The following is a 21,443-nucleotide window of genomic DNA, read 5'->3' as shown; positions in this document are numbered from 1 at the left end:
TTCTCAGTCTCTTCTTTCTCCAAGTCTGTCGTATCCTGATCTTTCCCAAAGAGGATATATAAAACCGAAATTGTTACTGAAAAAATTATTTGTATGCTAAGAGAAATAAACTCAAATGGTATACAGAAGCACTGTGTCATTGTATCTCCCTCCATTTTCAATTTAGGAAATTATATCTTTTTAAATCTCAAAACCTCTCCCTAAGGACTTTACTGTTTTAAACTCTGTTTCCCTTCTAGACCTTACCATTTTAGATGCTTGAGGCTTCTCAGTTTGTCTTTTTGCTTCTGTTTCCAGGGAGAGGTATTTTTTCTGCCTCCCTCTCTAGATCCTGAGCCTTTCCTTACTCTGGGAAGTTGTTGGGTCCACAAATGTTTGCTCCTCAGGCTGGCAAGAACTCCTTTCTCAAAGGGATTTAGCTTTCTGCCTTGGCTAGCAGAAGCTTGCTTGTTAAAGAGCCACTTCCCCCCCCTCGCCCCCGCCACACACACACCTAAGAAACCACAAACACAATTAAGAAACTATGCTATAGTTTTACTTTCTAAGTTAGTCTTGCTAGATTCTTCCCCATATTGGAATGCCATTTGCTGATTATTATTATTTAATATTTATTTATCTTTTAGTTAAGCTTCTGTTATTCCTAAACCAGCTGTATACCCAAATCACCACACAGAGATCAGAATTTATTTTATTAACCCAGAGCACAATTCTGAGCAATAATTACTCCATCCTAACCCTCCTAGCCCACATAGTTTCCTTCCATTAGATTTCCCACATTATACTTGCTTTTTAGTCATATCTTGGGTCCGGTTCATCTCTCCTGGTGTTTCCTGGTCCTCTCCTCTAGGATGGACCTCTTCCCACTCCTCCTCTCTCCTCCCTTCTGGGCCTAGACCCTATTCTCTCCATTGCTCAGCATTGACTGGTGTTTTTATTGGTAATATAGAGAGCAACTTTTTACACAAACATGAGACAGGTATGCTTGAAATAAGCACCACAATGCAATGTCCAGATAGTGGAGTAGAGAAATCAGCATTTGAACGAACAAGGATAAACTGTATACATCTCAAAAGAACATTTACCTACAGAAGCTAATGCTGCATAAGATCCATTTGCAAAAACAAAAACAAAGCAAACAAAATCCCTAAACTACAAAGGGCCACAAAGATGGCTCAGTGGGTAAAAGCACTTTCCACCAAGCCTGGTGGTCTGTCTAAATTTGTTTCCCAAGACCTGCATTGTGGAAAGAGGAATTACTTTCTCTCTCTATCTCTCTCTTTTTTTCTCTCTCTCCCTCTTTGTGTGTGTATGTTTTCCAGACAAGGGTTTCTAAGTGTAACAGTCTTGGCTATCGTAGAACTGTAGACCAGGCTATAGACCAGGCTGACCTCAAACACACAGAGATCCACCTTCCTCTGCCTTCCAAGCACTGAGATTAAATCATGCCAGGCCCAGGAAATAGAAATTACTGTAGATGTTACTTTAACTTCCACAGTAGGGCTGTGTAGTATACATGTTCACACATATACACACAAAACAAATAATAAATATTTTTAAACTAAAAATATCTGGTTGTGCAATATATGTAGTCAATAGACAATTATACCTACAGTATTCTGTTCTCAATTTTTAATAGAAAATAATTTTTTATACAGTATATTCTGATTATGGCTTCCCTGCTCTACCTTCTCCTATATCCTCCCTACCTTCCCTACCTACCCAACTCCAGGACCACTCTCTCTCTCTAGAAAATAGGCAAAAGCTCAAGAAACAAACACACACCTTATAAAAACACAAAATCTGAAACTGTAATGTATAAGTAAAAGACCAATAAGATTTAAAAACACCCGAACAAAACAATATGAGGCAAAAAAAAAAATCTTTTTACAGAAATACCTTTGAGTTCATTTTGTCTTGGCCATTTACTGCTGGGCATGGGGCCTGCGCTTAAGTGTGGTTTATATCCCTGGTGAAACAATACTGGAGAAAGTTAATTTTTCCTTCATGAGCAGTTGTCAATTGAAGGTAGCTTCTGGGTTAGGTAAAGGGGCTCCTGTCTGCTTCTGCCTTAGCCCTGGGACCCTGTCAGGCTTGAACATGACCATGCTGCCACAGCCTCTGTAAATTCATACATATGTCAGTCCTGTTGTGTCTGTAAGATATTGTTTCCTTGGAGTTATCTATTACCTCTGATTCCTACATCTTTCTACCTCTTCTGCATGCTTCCCCAAGCATCAAAGGAAGTGGTTTAATGAAGGCATCCTATTTAGGACTCAGTGTTCTAAAGTCTTTCACTCTCTGCACATTGTCCATCTGTGGCTTTCCATATTAGTTCCCATCTACTGCAAGGAGAAAGCGTCTTTGATGCTGGCAAAATGAGACACTTATCTATGGGTATAGCCAAATCTCATTAAGAGTCATTTTATTGCTATGTTCCTTTATCAGGACAATTGTATTTTGTTCTCCCCTAGACCCATGGCCTAACTAGTCTCAGGTCTTGGCTGCTTTGGCAGTGTTAGGCATTGGCTCTATCTCAAGAGGGGGGGGTGCTTAAATATAATCAGATAGTGGTGGGATACTACCACAACATTTCTGCCACGATTGTGCCAGTGTATTATGCAGGCAGGACACAATTGTAGATCTCAGGGCTTATAGCTCGGTTGTTTTACCATTGTCCTTTGGTAGCATGTAGAGTACATTTTAGTACCATAGACACCAGTCAGTAGGGATAAAGACACTAGGTAGCCACCAGCTCCACTTCTTCATGTTCATGTGAGTTGTGTATATGTTGTCTTCAGCAATTGATTTGTGGAAAGCAACCATCAGTTTGCGGACAGTAAGCAACAGCCTTGCCAATAGCCTGGGTTCTTTGGGAGTTTCCCTGGGCCCAATCATTGGCCATTGATTCAATTAGATGTGATCCATCCTGGCATTGGAGGTTCCACATTGTTGTGGAAGATATCTACTTGGGGCATTGTTTCTCCCATTATTTGGTGGGCCCACTTAGATTTCTTTCATTTATGTATGTCTACACCATTCTTTAAAGATTTTTTTCTCTCTACTCTCTTAGCAAAAGATGAATCTTTGTCTTCCTATTAGACCATGAATACTGAAGAATGGCTATTCCTTTATCTTGTACAAAAGAGATTCTGGCACCACTATCACTACTTTCCTCCCTCTTCCTTCACCTTCCTTCTTCCCTCCCTTTCTTCTTCCCTCCTTTTTTTGCTCACTTGCTTCCTTCCTTGCTTGCTGGCTTGCTACTCCCAGGCAGTATTTGACATAGTCCAGTTTGACCTTGAACTTCAGATCCTCCTGCATTAAGTTCCCCAACACTGGGTGACAGCAGTCCACCACCATGCCTAACTCCCTTCTCTGTGCTCTCACTTAGCTATACTTTGTTTTATATTTTGAGCTAAGGTATCATTCTAGAGGCCACCTGTCCTTAAGTTTACTATGTCTCTCAGGCAGGCCTTGAACTTGCAGCAATCCTCCTGTTTTAGCTTCCCTAGTGATGGAATTACAGGCATGTACCAGCATACCCAACTGCAACTGATTTTCATCCTAAGTATGGCTTCATGGTTGACAGAGTAGTGTCAAGGCCACCTCATAAACATGGAAAATTCAAGTTCTGACTTGGGGATGGACTGCAGGTGAAATTTTATTATTTTATATTATGTCCCCAAAGGCCATCACAACTCATAAAGCTGTATTTTTAAATGCATATTATTTTTTAAATTAGGTGAAAATTTAATACACATTCTACTCAAAATAGCTTAAAACTTTTGAAGCTGAGGATATAGTTCAGTTGGTAGAGTGCTTACCTAGCACCCATGAAGATATTGGTTTGTTCAACAACAGGAGATGAAGTGGTGGCACATGCCTGTCATCCTTGTACTCTGGGGGTAGAGACAAAAAGATCAGAAGTTCAAGGTCACTTTTGGATACAAAGCAAGTTCAACACCAACCTGAGTTTCATCAGATCTAGCAAAAAAAGAAAGAAAAAAAAACAGGGAAGGAAGAAGGAAGGAAGGAAGGAAGGAAGGAAGGAAGAAAGGAAGGAAGGAAGGAACAGAAGAAGAAAAAGAAAGAGAAAAGGGCTGGAAGGATGGCTTAGTGGTTAAGAGCACTGTCTGCTCTTCCAGAGGTCCTGAATTCAATTCCTAGCAACCACATGGTAGTTCATAACCAAATATACTGGGATCTAATGCCCTCTTCTGGCGTCCAGGTATACATGCAGAGAGAGCACTCATATACATAAAAAAATAAATAAATCTTTTTTAAAAAAAAGAAAAAGAAAAAAAGCTTTTGTTGTCTCTAGTTTCTTCCTCTGCTTTTCTATAAATCTATTTCCTTTGTGGGTCTTCATTCTCTTTTTTGATAGGGAGGATGGAGGAAAAAGACCTGAAATTTAATATGTAGCTCAGGCTGACCTGAAACTCCTGCATATTTTCCTTTCTTCTTCTTCTTTTCTTCCTCTTCCTCTTTCTTCTTCTTTTTCATGGTCATCACCTTTTTTTTTTTCCTGGACTCACTTTGTAGAACAGGCTGGCCTCAAACTCACAGAGATCCACCTTCCTCATCCACCCTGAGTGCTGGGACCAAGGTGTGCACTACCATGCCCTGCCATATTTTCCTTCCTTAGTCTCTTAAAAAATGTCTGGGTCAGACATCCACCACCTCACTCTGTCTCTATCCTTTTGTCTATTAATTGGCCATTCCTTTCCATTTGCTCTAGGATCTTCTTTTGAGATCTCTCTTCTCTCCTGCTATGTTAAAGTTTGAATTTATAAAGAGCAAAATTTTAATAATAACTAGAAAAAAACATTACAACAAGCCAGACATGGTAATGTACTTCTGGAATCCCAGCACTGAGGAGGTGGAAGCAGGAGGATCAGGGGATCACGGTTACCCTCAGCTATGTAAGCAAATTCAAGAGCAGCCTGAACTAAGTAATCCATTTCAAAACATTAAAAAATAAAACTAGTTACAATATAGTATGATGACAAGAGCATGAATATAGACTCTCTATCTCTCTATAGCTTTCTTTTCTTGAGAGAGGGTCTTGTTATGTAGACCAGATTTTCTTTGAACTTAAAACCCTCCTGTCTTATCCTTATGATTACTGTTACTCCTAGCTAGGCAGGTAACTTGCCATTCCAGCACTTGGGAGACTAACTACATGCTGTAAATTGAAGCTAGTTCAGGCCACAGAGTGGCTTCCAGGACAGTTGGAGCTACAGTGTGAGTGCCTGTTTCAACACAAAACAGAACTGTTATCATCATAGCACTCAGGAGGTAGGGCAGATGGGCCAAGAGCTCAGAGCAGGCCTCAACTCCATGTTTTGGTTTTACAACACAGGGTCTTAGAGTGTAACTTAGGTGAGCATCAAACTTGTGATCCTCCTGCCTCTGCATACTCTGTACTATGCTTACAGGTATGTATCACCATTCATGCTTTTTATAAAGTTTCTTTCCCTTCCTCTTTCATTTTCTTCATTTTCATCATTATCATCATAAAAAAAATGATTTCTTTCACAATTTCAGCTTCTTTCTTTCTTTGTTTGGGGATTGAACATAGGGCCTGTGAATGCTAGGAATGCAGCTCTACCACCAAGCTATGCCCAACTTAAAAAAAAAGTCTTATATGTACTTCTGTACAAGCTAGAATTTTGTAGGTTGCATACCAGCGTGTCGCTGAACTTACAAAAAGTGTCTATGCCCAGCTACTCCCATTTACTATTTTTTTTTAAAAGAACATACCTGGGCTGGAGAGATGACTCAGAGGTTAAGAGCAGTGGCTGCTTTTCCAGAGGTCCTGAGTTCAATTCCTAGCAACTACACGGTGGCTCACAGCTATCTACAGTGAGATCTGGTGCCCTCTTCTAGCATGCAGGTATACATGCAGTCATAACACTATACACATACTAAAATAAATAAATCTTTAAAAAAAAAGAGTTGTATTGTGTTAAAAAAAACATACCTTTATTTGTGTATTTGAGGGGTGTATGTATGCTCCATCAAATGTGTAGACTCCACTGAAGAAAACTGACTTTTTGCCAGCTGAACATTGAAAATAGTTTCTTGGTTAGGGGTGGGACCCCATGAGATTCTCCTCTCAGTGCTTAGACCCCATTTGCTCTGAATCTCTGCAGGTCTTGTGAATACTGCTACAGTTTCTGTAAGTTCATATGTATATCAGTGCTGTTGTACCTGTTTTCTGCATTCATCACCTTTGACTCCTATAATCTCTCTGCTTCCTCTTTTTGAAAGAATGAGTTTAACTGTAGCATCCCATTTTAGACTTAGTGCTCCAAAGTCTCTCACTCTTTGCACATTGTCCAGTTGTAAATCTTTGTGTTAATTCCTATCCACTGAAAGAAGTTTCACTGATGTAGGCTGACTGAGACACTGATCTATTGGTATAGCAATGTGCCATTAGGAGTAATTTTATTTCTATGTCTTTTAGCAGAATAACTGTCTGTCAGTGACCTGTTGAGAAATTCCTTTCCTGTGCCAATGAGTTTAAGACTATTTCCTCACTTTCTGTTCTAACAGATTCAAGGTATCTGGTCTTTTGTTGAGTTTCTTGATCCATATGGAATTGAGTTTTGTGCAGTAATAAATATGGATCTATTTCAATTCTTCTACACATAGCCATCTATTTTGACCAGCAACATTTGTTGAAGATACTGTCTTTTCTCCATTGTGTATTTTTGGGTTCTTTGTCAAAATTCATTTCCATAGGTGTATAGAATCATCCCTGAGTCTTCAGTTCTATTCTATTGACCAACATATGTTTTTATGGTAATACAATGTCTTTATTATTATAGGCCTGTAATATAATTTAAAATATGGGACCATGATACTTCCAGCAGTTATTTTATTATTCAGGATTGTTTTAATTATCTTGTTTTTGTTGTTTGTTTCTATTTCTATGTAAAGTTGAAACTTGTTTATTTCAGTTTCCATGAAAACTTGTGCTAAAATTTGCTTTGATTACGCATGTTGCTTTTGGCAGCATGACGAGTTTTACAATATTAATCCTACCACTCCATGAATATGGGAGACCTTTCCATCCTTTATTGGTTTTTCAATTTCTTCAGTGTCTTAGTTTTTATTATATAAAGCTTTCACATGTTTAGTTAGAACTATCTCAAGACTTTTCTAAAAGGTATTGTCTCCTTAATTTCTTTCTTAGTCTGTTGTTTATGTATGGGAATTTTGATAATTTTGTATTTGTTTATGTATGGTAATTTTGTATTCTACTACTTTGCTGAATGCATTTATCAGCTGTGACATTTTCTGGTTGATTCTAGGGTCTTTTATGTATAAAATCATATCTAATTTGACTTCTTCCCTTCCAATATGTATCCTCTTTATCTCCTTCAGTTGTTTTATTGCTCTAGGTAAGAGTTCAAAAACCATATTGAGTAGTGGAGACTGTGGATACTTGTTTATGTTGATATATTTATTAATTTATGCATGTTGAGCCATTTCTGTATCTCTAGGATGAAGCCAATTTGATCATGGTGGATTATCTTTTCAATGTTTTCTTGGATTCAGTTTGCAAGTATTTTACTGGAAATTTTTTTGTTTCTATGTTCATAGAGGATGTTGGTATACAGTTTTTTGTTGTTGTTGTTGGGTCTTTGTATGGTTTTTAGTTTTAAAGTAATAATGGATTTGTAGAAATAAAAAAAAAATGTTTGCTCAGTTTTGATTTTGTGGCATAACTTGATTGGCATTAACTCTTCCTTAAAGGTCTCTCTGTATAGCCCTGGCTGTCTTGGAACTCAATTTGTAGACCAGGCTGGCCTTGAACTCATGTAAATCTGTCATGCTTCTGTCTGCCACATGATTGGACTAAAGACATGTACCACTACATCCAGCTCCATTTTCAGTTATTGTTGTCTTTTTAATTTTTATTTTATGTAGGCACTTTGTGCTATGAGCTTCCCTCTTAAAACTGTCTTCAGTGTGTAGAGGAATTTTAATTCAGAACATGGCTGCTCTGGTAAGAGATATTATCCAAAGACCTTCTAGGTCTGTGTGATCTAGCTGGAATACAGACATGCCTTTAATCCTAGGAGACAGTGGAAAGCAGATTTGTGAGTTCAAGGGCAGCTTGGTAGAGAGCAAATTTCAAGTTAAAAAAAAATCTTAGGTCCAGGTGTGGTGGTACATACCTTTAATCTCAGCACTCAGGAGATTGAGGCATGAAGATCTCTGAGTTCTAAGTCACTGCTGTTTAGTCAGTTTGGCTGAATCAGTGAGTTGAGAGGCATTGCAATAGAGTGGAGTTTGTGGCATTTCAGTTTGTGGAATGCAGAGGCAGTTTTACCAGGAGAGTTTAACAGAGACAGGTTGAGGAGAGAACAAGCTAGACACAGGTGAAGACAGAATAAGCCAGATAATGAGAAGGAGCCAGAAGATTAGAATAGACTGCTAGACTTAGTTTGAGGCCAAGCAGAACAATTCAGCGAGAAACTGAGAGAAGCCAGATTGGAGAGGAGTTTGAGATAGAACAGCTGAGTTGAACCAGCCAGCCAGAATTTAGGAAGAACTAGAAAGGGTGAGTTTATTTAGCTGTAAATTACAGAGGCTGAAAATATTCTAGGCCTAGATTAGATTCTACAGGCTAGATTTCACTACTCAGCCTAGTTTAGCAGAGGCAGTAAGCCTCCTAGACAACAATTACATCAGGCAAATAAAAGCTACTTTTCTATCAGTGTCACATAGGTTTGTATATGTTGCTTCCATTTTCATTCAATTATAAAAAGCTTTACTTTCTTGATTTATGTATTGACCCATTCCTTATTCACTAGTGAATATATATACAGCACATATAATATATATGCATATATAATAATTATAGATTATAGATTATCAATAACATATTTTATATTATATATTATATTATTCTGCAGGCAGTGGTGGCACAGCCTTTTAATCCCTGGCAGATCCTTGATCAAGGCCAGCTTGGTCTACAGATTTGAGTTTCAGGATACCCAGGGCTACAAAGAGAAACCCTTTCTTGAGAAGTAAATACTCCTCCCTCAAAAAACCCTCGACAACAAAAGTGAAGACTACCCCCACCCCTTTTTTCCTTGTGCCTTTGATCTGGGTTTCTTCTCTTTCGTTTATATTATCATAGGTCTGATCATTTTCAGTGTTCCAGATTTTTGGGGATTTTTGTTAGTGTGTGTGTGTGCCTCTAATTTTTTTAATTTAACATTTTCTTTGACTGAATTACTCATTTCTTTATCTTGTCTTCAAGGTCTGAATTTCCCTCTTCTATGTCTTTTAATCTTTTAGTGAGGCATTCCTCTGAGTTTTTTCTTTGACATAGTACATTTTTTTTTGTTTCCAGTATTACTTTGTTTGGATTTTCTTTAGTGATTATTTGTTAAATTCTACTTTTGTGTCTCAAAATGTTATTTTATTCAAATGTTTGTATTTTCACAGCTTTCATTAAAGTATCTGTTCGTATCCTCTTTATGGTCCTTGAACATATTCACAATGCTTTTTTGAAATCCTTGTCATCAGCTAAATTGCTTTTCTTATGACTTATTCCAAAGGGTTCCTGGCTTCTGGAAGGGGCATATTGTCTTGAATGTTTACATTTGTGGTTTTACAGTGGGATATAGGCATCTGGAGTTGTAATGTTAGATGTGTTTCTTGGTTTTTATATATGGTTCGGTGGGTGTTCTGTTCTTTGGTTGCTTTTGCCAACTCTGGCAAGTGTAATAGCTAGGGGATCCCTGGTAGAGAATCTTTCATTGGTTTGCTGTGTGATACAAAGGAATGGAGATGGGCTAGGAGGAAAGGCACATGCAGGTAGTGGAAAAGAGAAAGGAAACTCTGGGTGTGCACTGAGAGGTCCAATACCCAGGAATGTCCAATTCCAGGAAGTGGGGTGGGAGAAGGAGCTCCTGTAGTCAGGAGACTAGTGAAAGACAGGAAGAATAGTGAAAATAACCTACCTGAGTCAGCACAGTATGGCCACTCAGGGCCTCTCCTACACAGTGTTTCCGTGGCATGGCAGATGATACAAAGAAATTTGTTCAGTGAAAAAGAGTTAGGGTGACCCTGGGTCTTCACCAAGAGGTGGAAGTGAAGTCCCTAAGTAATTAGAGGGACTCCTGCAGGCGGGCTACAGCAGGATTCACTATGTAGCCAAAGCCAACTTCAACCTCACAGCTATCCTCTTGTCTCGGGATACTAATTATACTGAAATTTTTAAAAAAAGATTATAAAAAGATTTTATGTTACAAATGTGTGATTGTGTACTGTGCCCTTGTCTATCCTTTTAAATGTATCCCTTTGAGTCAGGTCCTCACTTGGATCTGGAACTCACTTTTTTCTTTTTGGTGAGGCTGGTAGCCAGGAAGCACCAGCTGTTATCTTACTGTCTTCAAGTTCAGAGAGAGACTGCCTCACAGGAATAGTAGAAGAGTGGTAGAGGAGAGCACCCAATGTTTTCCTTTGGCCTCCATGTGCATACACATACACACACACACACACATATATATACATATATATGTGCATATATATATATGCACAGGTATGTATGTATGTATATATATTTTAAATTTATAAAATAAAATCTTCATAGCTGGAGTAAAATATTATTTCTCTGAATTTGTGAACTGGATACTTAATTTCTTCAAGGCATACATAGAGCAATCAGTAATTTATTGAGGACTTCTTTTTAGGGGTTAGGGCTTTAAAAAATTTAACTGTAGGTCTCTATGAAATTATGAATAGGACTATGTGAAGAAAGTGTGTACTTTTTTTTTTTAGTAAACACCTTACATTTAAAACATTTTAACATATGTAAGTATTTTGTCTGTCTGCATGTTCATGCAGTGGTACCTACAGAACTCAGAAAAAGCCATCAGATCTCCTGGAATGAGTTATTGATGGTTATGGCTCCATGTGGGTCCTATGTAAGAACAATAGCTGCTCTTAACCACTGTGCCACCTCTCAAAGTACCTGATCAGTAAACATATTCCATCTTTCTTTCAGAGTGTTTTGGAGAACATTTTCATCACTGTCGTTTCTGAAGAAAATACAAAGAAGGCAGGAGAAAAAGGCAAAGCATAGGAGACCAAAGACCCCGATTGACCATGACTATGACGGTGACCATGTCTATGACCATGACACATATAGTGAGGGGACAAATTATGGTGAAATGGTCACATACCCCTGCTCTGTCTGCCGCCAAGAAATCAACACAGCTAACACCTTTTTCCATAAGAAACATCATAATGCTCTGAGTACACTTGGTTTCTATTGGATGGGAGGGAAGAGACCGACTCCGTCAGTGATTAGTAGTCAGAGAGCGTTTGTGATTTCTAAACTATTGAAATCTTTTAGGTTCAGTGAAAAAATTCTTCAGTGTTTGAATTACGCATTTGAGCTTCTTCGGCAGAAACAAATCCCATCACACTTCAAACTTTGTGAAAAGGCTGGCCAGACTTTTACATATTCTCCAGACATCTGCCATCTGCTCATTAAAGGTGTAGCCGTCTGTGGCAATAGTAGTTCAACCTGGAAAGCTGGGCCAAATGGTAAATTTACCTTCACAAATGATTTTGGTGCAAAAGCTAATGTGTGCTTTTTTGGTTTGTTTGATGGCCATTATGGTGATGCAGCAGCAGACCTGGCATCAAAGGAGTTGCAGGTCTTATTTCTCTATCAACTGTCTAAACAGGATCCTTCCTACCAAATGACAGCTGAGCAGCAGAAACTGATCAATTCTTTTCATACTGTGTTCAGGGAAGAATACAGAGCCGTAGAAGAGATCTTCTCTTCCAAACGCAAAAAATTCAGAACCAGTAGACGGCAGTATGAGGAAATACACAAAGCCTTTGCAAAGGCATTCTGGAGAATGGATAGGCTTCTACGGCTTGGAAGAAACGAGGTGTCCCGGGTTCGATGGAGTGGCTGCTCAGCGCTTACTTGTATGTTAGAATGTGGGATTAATAACCCAGCCACCAGTAAGGATTGGGGAAAAAAAAATCGGCAGGGTGCTACCAGTTTTCCTATCCAGAAGACTCCACAGATCATGTCTGGAACACTACACATTGCAAATGCTGGTATGTATACCATTTACATCCATGGCACCTAAATATTGTAATTTGGTGATTCGTTAATGTCTAGAAATTGCATTAAACAATTAAGAAACAAACAAACAAAAACCTCTAATTTAAATATAGATTTCAGTCACAAAAATAATTGTAACTATTTTTATAGGCACTGGTAAGAGTTGTATGACAAAATTTTTCCTGGGGAGACATATCAGAGACTTCTACCTAGCAAAGATAAGGAGCCCATGATAGACCAAAGTATGGATACCACCAAAGTCCAACTTGGTAAACAGATCTGTTAAACTGGAGCTCCTTACAGAGATAGAGGAGGGGTTACCTACAGGAGCAGAAATAACTCAGACAGCTGGATCACCAAAGCCCACATTATATATGAGTATCTGAACATGTATATATATGTATATACATACACACATAAAACCAGCCAGTAAGTGAGCTTGGAATCATCTCTCCTCCCTCCCCCCCCCCCCCCCCCGCCAAATCCACTGACTTCAGAGTACTGGTATTACAGGTGTGTATGGCTACACCCAGTTCAGTCTTTATTTAGATTATACATTTGTGTGTAAATGTTTATATGATAGACATATATTTTTATATTCTGCACAGTATTTCTCTGTGTAGCCCTGGCTTTCCTAGAACTCCTCCGTAGATCAAGCTGGCCTCAAACTCACAGAAATCCACCTGCCTCTACCTCCTGTATTTTTTTTAACAGTCAATTAATTATCTTTTATATATTTCAGTAAGAAAAGGTGTTACAGCCAGGTGTGGTGGCACACGCCTATAACCCCAGCACTCAGGGGGCAGAGGCAGGTTGGATCTCTGTAAGTTCAAGGTCAGCCTGGTCTACAAAGTGAGTCCAGGGATACACAGAGAAACCCTGTCTTGAAGCTCCCCCCAACAACAAGCCATAAAAAAATGAAAGAAAAAGCATTACATCTTTTCTTCTTTTAATTTTTATTAATTACACTTTATATCCCCCCATAAACTGCTCCCTACTCCCTCCCAATCCTACCTTCCCTCCCCCTTCTCCACGCATGTCCCTCCCCAAGTCCACTGATAGGGGAGGTCTTCATCTCCTTCCTTCTGATCCCAGTCTATCAGGTCTCATCAGGAGTAGCTACATTGTCTTCCTCTGTGGCCTGGTAAGGCTGCTCTCCTCTTAGGGGGAGGTGATCAAAGAGCAGGCCAATCAGTTCATGTCAGAGGCAGTCCCTGTTCCCATTACTATGGAACCCACTTGGACACTGAACTGCCATGGGCTACATCTGTGCAGGGGTTCTAGGTTATCTCCATGCATGGTACTTGGTTGGAGTATCAGTCTCAGGGAAGACCCCTGTGCTCAGATTTTTTGGTTCTGTTGCTCTCCTTGTGGAGGTCCTGTCCTCTCCAGATCTTACTATTTCCCACTTCTTTCATAAGATTCTATGCGCTCTGCCCAACAGTTGGCCATAAGTCTCAGCATCTGCTTTGATAGTCTGCAGGGCTGAGTCTTTCAGAGGCCCTCTGTGGCAGGTTCCTAACTTGTTTCCTGTTTTCTTCTTCTTCTGATGTCCTTCCTCTTTGCCTTTCAGGATGGGGATTGAGCATTTTAGTCAGAGTCATCCCTTTTGATTAGTTTCTTTAGGTGTACAGATTGTGGTAGGTTTATCCTATATTATATGTCTATATGGGTGAGTATATACTGTGTGTCTCTTTCTGCTTCTGGGATAGCTCACTCAGGATGATCCTTTCCAGTTCCCACCATTTACCTGCAAATTTCATGATTTTCTTCTTTTTCATTGCTGAGTAATGTTCCATTGTGTATATATACCACAATTTCTGTATCCATTTTTCAGTTGAGAGGCATCTGGGTTATTTCCAAATTCTGGCTATTACAAATAAAGCTGCTACAAACATGGTTGAGCAAATGTCCTTATTGTGTACTTGAGCCTCTTTTGGATATATGCCTAGGAGTGGTAAAGTGTTACATCTTTTAGGAACTCATACTCCTTCATTCTTAACTACTTTGTGCAGACCTGTTTATTTGCTATATTCCCTGCCTGGAAACTTTCCTTGGTTTCTATGATGTGAATTTTCTGATGATTAATTTTTGTTGTTTTGTTTGGGTTTTTTGTTTGCTATTGTGGATCCCTAATATCTTATAACTATGTAATCCAGGCTGGCCTCAAGCTCACTGAGACCCACTTCCTTTAGCCTCTTGAGTGTTAGGGGAAAAAGCATATACCATTAATCATAGGCTAGTGGTGAATTTTAAAGATATTACTTGCTTCTTGGTTTTGAAGGAAATATTCACTTGGTGTGGAATTCCAGACTGGGAGTTTCTTCTCTCAGTTTGTTGGAACCTGCTTCCCTGTTTGGCCTGACTGGCATCACTGTCTATTCTTGCTCTTCTGTTCAGAATGTATTTCCCCCTTGTCGTTGCTTTAAAGATTTTCTCTTTCTCTAGTGTTAAGCTATTTGATTGTGATGCATCTTTTTTCCTCTTCAAGGCTCTTCTCTACATCATTGACATCATTTGAGTTACTTCCTTGGAACCCACCCATATCTTACTAATGCTCTTTTCATTTCTCTATGCTGTTTCACTTTCCTATTTTTCTTTCTTTCAAATATATATACTTTTTTTTTTTTTTTTTTTTTTTTTTGCAGAGCACCTGAACTCACATCCAGGTGAACTTTTGGGAGTTAGTTCTCTTCCTGTTTTGTAGGTTCTGGGAATTGAACTCAGGTCATCACACTTAAAAACAAGCATCTTCACTCTGAGTCATCTTACTGGTCTTGCTTTTCTTCCCTTCATCTTTTTTCAATCATAAACAAATTAACAAAAACCTTTTAAGATATATCTGTGTGTATGAATGTTTTGACTACATCTTGATGCCTTCAGAATAGAGTGTTAGATGCCATGGAAGCGTACCACTGAGGCATCTCTCCAACTCGTTTTTGTGAGACAGGGTCTCACCACTTTGTAGCCCAGCCTGACCTTGACATTGTGGCAACCCCTCTGCCTCAGTCTCCCAATTGTGAGTCTCCCCCCTCCCCCTTTTGGACAGGATACATAGCTAGCCTAGAACTTATAGTTCCACCTAGCTCTGCTTCGCTAGTTCTGGACTCCTTTACGGTTTTCAAATTCACCTACCATATCTTTTGGAATCCAGTCTGCATTAATTACTGTTTTTATTTCAGACACTGTGGTTTTCATCTCCATATGTTTTTAAAAAGTTATCTATAATCTTAACTATTTGAACATTTGATATGCAGTTACAGAAAAAGGGAAAGGGGTAGGAAGGAAAGAAAAGAGGAAAAGTGAGATGGGAGAAAAGGACAGAAACTGAACAGTGTTGGACCCTGTCTCACAAAAATCAACCGAATTAGAGATGCCTTGGTGGTTTAGAGCACTTGTTGCTTTCTGAATAATCTTTCTTGCTGATCTCATTTTGGCATTTGGTGCCACTCAGCCTAGTATCTTTTTTCCTTTAAGAAAGGGGTACTCCATGTAGGCCTCACCGTCCCAGAGATCTGCCTGCCTCTGCCTCCTTTAGTGCTAGTGTGCTCTCTATGTTCGTATCACTGATCACTGCTTTGCTTTAAAAGTGTTTTTTTTTTTTTTTTTTTTTTTTTTTTTTGGTGGCAGTTGAACTTATGGCCTCATGCAAACAAGGTAATCACTCTACCATGGAGCTATCATTCTAGGCTGGCCAAGTGTCTTAATGCTTATTTGCAAACTGCCAGAATAAATTCCCACAAATTTAGCGGAATGAACAAGATTTTATTTTCTCAACATTTTGGATGTCATAAACTTCATATTGGCCACCCATCTTTGCCTTCTTTTGGAGCAAGGATCTCATTCTATCCCAGGCTTTCTTCCAACTTGTAATAATCCTTCTGCCTCATTCTAAGCATTGATATTACAGGTATTAGTTACTAGTGTCATTTCATTTCCTTCCTTTTTTTTTTCACTTCCCCTCACCTTTCTTTGTTTCCTCACTCTTAATTTTTTTTTTCATTTTCTGAGACTTAGTCCCTATAGTTTTTTCTTTTAAACATTTTTTATGCATTTTGTAAATGTTAGACAACATACGTGCAGGTACCTGGGAAATCTGAATAGAGTGCATTGGAACCCCTAGAGCTGGAATCACAGGCAGTTGTAACCCATCTGACAGGGTATTAGAAACTGAACTGGGGTCCTCTGGTAGAATGTCAACTGCCCTTAACTACTGATCCATCTCTCTTCTGACTGAAGAACTTTGTACTTTCTGCATCAACTCATCAACACAGGGAGATTTAACAGTACACGATCCACGATCCTGTTTGGTGAGATGGATTAGTCCCGGACCCAGGCTGACTACTGTATTTTTGGACACAGTGGTCTCATATTATATACAGCTCAGGGTGGTCTCTCTTGCAATCCACCTGCCTTATCCTTCCAAACTGAATATTTTCATGTAACTGCCATTCCAGTATCTTAATCTAGATTATGTAAGTGTTGGGGCAGGGGCACACCAGGTTTTAAAGTTAAACTTACAGAAGTAAATAAAGTCAAAATGCTTGCTTACCACCTTCCCCTGGAAGCTGGTATGTGAACTCAAGCTTTTCTGCAATAGCAGGGAAACAATGTTCCTTCTTATACTGAGTAGGCTTGGGGCTGCCACCTGGAAATCAACGTTAGGAAGTTGAACTATGTCTTCCACATACTTTTAATGCTATGGTAGCACTATTTACACATACACATAACTTTCTTTTTTTCTATTTTAAGAGGTGTTGAATTGTTCTAATAGTTGGCATGTTAAATGCCACTGTGTTCCTTTGCTGGTGTCAGAACCTGACAAAATCTAGTTATTGACTTTATGACAGGGACACAGCTCAGTTTGCAGAGGGCCTAGCTAGCATGCGTAAGACCAACACGAACAGAGCATGAGGGCGTATGTTAGCAGAACTGGGAGTTTAAAGACATTCTCAGTTGCAAAGGTAGTTCAAAGGCAGCTTAGACTACATGAAGCTTGTCTCAAAACCAAACTAAACCAATCCCCACATTCATCCAAGATTTACTGATTTACTCGCTACAGAATCAAAGTTGATTTGCAAGTTGGCATAACAGAACAATAACCAAAATACAAAGTATGCAGTTTGTAGAATTATCATTTGTATAGCTCAGGGTCACAATTTGCAACCAACCAGTTCAAATATCATCCATTCTGTTAACGAGACAATAATATTGTGTATCTGACACTAAGTTAGGCTTTCTGTCCAATCATACCAGTTGGATGGACTTTAGCCTTCTAAGCCTAATTTTTTTTTTTTTTTAAGACAAGGTTTCCCTGTGTAGCCTTAGCTGTCCTTCTGGACTCTTTGTAGACCACGCTAGCCTCGAATTCACAGCAATCTGCTTGCCTCTGCCTCCCAGTGTGCTGGGATTACAGGCGTGCACCACTCTTATTTCAAAAGAAAAATAAACAAAAGGCAAAAAAAGGTTTAAAATTAAAGGAACAAAATTAAACTCATTAGCAACAAAATTCTGATTTCAAGTGTAGATCTATGTTTAAGACCTGAATATTCTTTTTGTTTTTCTCAAGACATGATTTCTTTGTGTGTAGGCTCGGCTGTCCTGGAACTCAGAGATTCACCTGCCTCTGCCTCTTGAGTGCTGTGTCTAAAGGTGCCACCATCTGGCAGAATATTTGTGTGCATATATATAAATATACACACACATACATATATACATACACACACATATATACATACACACACACACACACATATATATATATTTTTTTTTTTACTTTATTTTTAAGATATGTCCTTTGTACACTGAGACCTGATCTCATAAGAGATGCAGAAATTAAGGTCTTTTGGCTTAAGATATTTAGATTTTCCTTCCCTGGAATATAAATGCTAATTTTACAATGGCTTTGCACTGTGTCATTTGGAAAAGCAAGGACTGTCCTAGTCATATATCACTTCAGTCTCTGTAAGCACCAAAGTGACTCCTCTTACAGGTCAATTATCATCCTCACATTTCCTGGACATTTTCAATTCATCTTACCTAAATTAGTCACATGATAGTAACTGGCTTTTTTTTAGGGGAGCAGGGCATGGAACCATTCTGTTTAGTTCTTGTACTTCTTGCACTTAAATGGAGCACATAATATTCCACAATAGCTTCAATTATTCAGAGAGGTTGGTGTTGGAAAGTTTTTTAAATTTATTTTATAATTTATAAAATTTATTTACTTTGTATGCCAGCTGTAGCCCCCTTCCACAATCCCTCCCAATCCCAACCTTCCTCCCTCCCTCTTCTCCCATGACCCTCCCCTAGCCCACTGATAGGGGGGAGCTCCATCTGACCCTAGCCCATCAGGTCTCATCAGGACTGGCTGCATTGTGTTCCTCTGTGGCCTGGTAAGGCTGCTCCCCACTCAGACGGAGGTGATCAAAGAGCCAGCCAGAGTTCATGTCAGTTTTTAAAAGTGTGTGGTATGTGTGCACATACACCATGGTGTTGGTGTACTTTTTAAACTATTTTAATTTTCTTATATCTCTTCCTTCTTTCTCCACCCCAACCCATTTCAACACCCCACTACCAGATAGGAGAGAAAGGAGGTTAGTGGTTAGAGGGGTCATAGTTCTCTTAGGCTACTTCCTGCTGGTTAGGTTCTTCGGATTCCTCAGGTCAAGTCCAATGTTCGTTTCAGGATATCTGACTTCTCTTCAAACTTCATCAACAGCAAGCAGGAGCAGCAGGGGGAAAGCACCAGCAGCCTTCTTTCCTGGAAGGCCCCTTCTCTCCCTGGGCCCTGGCATTTACTCCCTCTCTAGTCCTCAGATTTAAACTATCTGCAGCTGGCAAAGCACCCCTCTCAGAGCTTGCATGAGACAAATACTTTGCTGCTGTGAACAATCTAAACCAGTCCCATATCCTACACCTGGGATCAGAACAAAAATATCCACAACACCATGGCATGCATGTTGAGGTCAAAGACAATTTTAGGGAACAGATCCTCTCTTTCAACCATATGGGTTCCAGGAACCAAACTCAGGTCATCAAGTGCCTCCACTCATCTCACTGGTCCCACAATATTTTACTTTTAGATCTGGCATATTAAAGTAGAAATTTTAATTTTCTGAGATAGATACCAATTTCAGATACCAATGCTACCTCAGGTAAGTTGTGAATGACAAGTAATTCTGTACTATTAACTATTGCCTGTTCTTAAACATACAATGATTATAAAATCTCAGAAAAACAAAACAAAACAAAAAAAAACTCAACCCCCATAACAGCTTCTTTTAATCTGTTCATTGCATTTTTAGACTTCAGGACATCATCTCAATTATGACCATGCTACACTGCCATCACTTACTTAAGACTTCAACTGTAGAATTTAATGTGGCTGCCTATTTTCCTATAGGAATTATAGAATTTACAGTTTAACCACACATTACAGAAACCTAGGATGGACACTTAAAACAGTGGCATTTTAATTTTATCATCTGTATCCTAAAAACTTTTCAACAGTTACATTTATGTACGTTTATTTACTTTGTATGTACACCTGTGTATGAAGGTCAGAGGACAACTTACAGGAGCCAGTTCTTTTCACCATGTGTGATTCAAGGATCAAACTCAGATCATTAGGTTTGACAGCAGGTGCCTTTTCAAGAGCTTTTGGTCCTTTAAGGGTTTATTATTTTTATGTGTATGTGTGTGGGTCTGTGCACACAAACACAGGGGCCAAGAGCATCAGATCTCCTTAGACCTGGAGTTACAAGCAGTTGTGTGTGCCAACTTATACGGGTGCTAGCACCTGAACTGAGGTCCTCTGCAAGAGGAGTATTTTATACTGCTGGACTACCTCTCTAAGCCCCAATGTTTGTTTGGTTGTTTTTTTTTAAATTAAAAAAAAAAAAAAATTACCTGGTGCTGGAGAGATGTTTCAGTGTTTAAGAACACTTGCTGCTCCCCCAAGAGAATTAGAGTTCACTTCCCAGCACCCATATTGGGTAACTCAGAACCAACTATTAACTTCAGCTCTAGGCGATCCAATACTCTCTTTTGGCCTGTACAGGCACCTATGCTCCTCATGTGCACGCACACACACACACACACACACACACACACACACACACACACAATTTAAACATTAAAAACTTTATTTGAATACTTTAAAAATTATGCTTAAGAGATGCTAAAAAATAGTAAAAACCATAGTTTGAAAGTTTCATAAAAAGATGATTTAGAAGTTATTTTTCATGACCTGTAGTTAAGTATTTGGTTATCACTGAGATTCGAATTAGATGGTTTCCCAGTTCGAAATCATATTTATATAGTGTTCAGCTTATGTATTCTGAAAATATTTATTTACATGGCATACTCTGTGTTTACCACTGAAAAAGAATTAATAAGTAGCATATTTTAATATAACCTGATTAGATATTTCTCTCTCTCCTCTCTCTCTCCTAAAAACAAAATGATACCTGTTTAGGTAACGTGCAAGCAGTCTTATGCAGAAATGGAAAAGGGTTTTGCCTGACTAAAGAACACACTTTACAGAACATCAAAGAAAAAAGAAGAGTCCTTCAGAGAGGAGCAGTGATTAGTTCAAATGAGCCCTACAGCTTCCTGGAAGGACACATAAGTACCACCAGGGGTCTTGGATTCCACGGAAACCTCACACTGAAAAAGTTCCTGATTCCAGCACCCCAAACAATTTCTGTACCTATAGATGATTTATGTCAGTTTCTTATTTTAGCCACTAATGGACTTTGGGAAGTTTTGGACAAGAAGGAAGTCACTGCACTGGTAATAACCTTGTTTCACACATACGAACAAACATATGCTTATGGCTCTACAAAGAGGTCATCAGATAGTAACATCCACGTACTATACCAGTACAAACCTGAATATGGAGAAGTTATGTCAACTACAAACCTAGTGCAAAGGGCATCTGATTCAACATATTATGAGCTTTGCATTCCTCAGGATAGAAATGAAGATAAATCTCCTCCAGGAGTGACTAATTCTGATGCTTGCAGCAAAAAAGAAACTAACAACTCACCCATTATTGACAATAAGCAGGTAACTGCGAAAGAATTACGTGATAAGAATTTCTATGCAGATGCAGCTGAGTACATTGGCTGTGAGCTTGTAAATGCTGCTTTAGGAGGTGGTTCCAAAGACAGTATCACTGTTACAGTAATGTTTCTCAATGGCAGTGAATATCACTTACTAACAGAAAAACTTTCCAATTATTAAAAAACAAACAAACAAACAAACAAAAAAAACCCAACTTTACCATGACCCAGAGCAGCAAACAGTACCACAAAGACTTTAGTGT

At 38.9% G+C, this 21,443-nt stretch overlaps 1 protein-coding gene across 1 annotated transcript in view; it reads left to right on the top strand.

The window, feature by feature from the left end:
- The window catches only part of Pp2d1 (protein phosphatase 2C like domain containing 1), a 64,752-nt gene extending 43,391 nt beyond the window's left edge, over nucleotides 1–21,361 (top strand). Inside the window, exons 3-4 of the mRNA XM_060368950.1 lie at nucleotides 11,033–12,105; nucleotides 20,592–21,361. Of these exons, the coding sequence (XP_060224933.1) occupies nucleotides 11,033–12,105; nucleotides 20,592–21,361 (1,843 nt within the window). The remainder of the gene's footprint in view (nucleotides 1–11,032; nucleotides 12,106–20,591) is intronic.
- The last annotated feature ends 82 nt before the right edge of the window (nucleotides 21,362–21,443 follow it).

The sequence above is a fragment of the Meriones unguiculatus genome, chromosome 16 (genome assembly GCF_030254825.1).
Source record: "Meriones unguiculatus strain TT.TT164.6M chromosome 16, Bangor_MerUng_6.1, whole genome shotgun sequence".
NCBI classification, from domain to species: Eukaryota; Metazoa; Chordata; class Mammalia; order Rodentia; family Muridae; genus Meriones; species Meriones unguiculatus.
The sequence above is the reverse complement of the archived record's forward strand: the minus strand, read 5'-3'. Positions and strand labels throughout refer to the sequence as shown.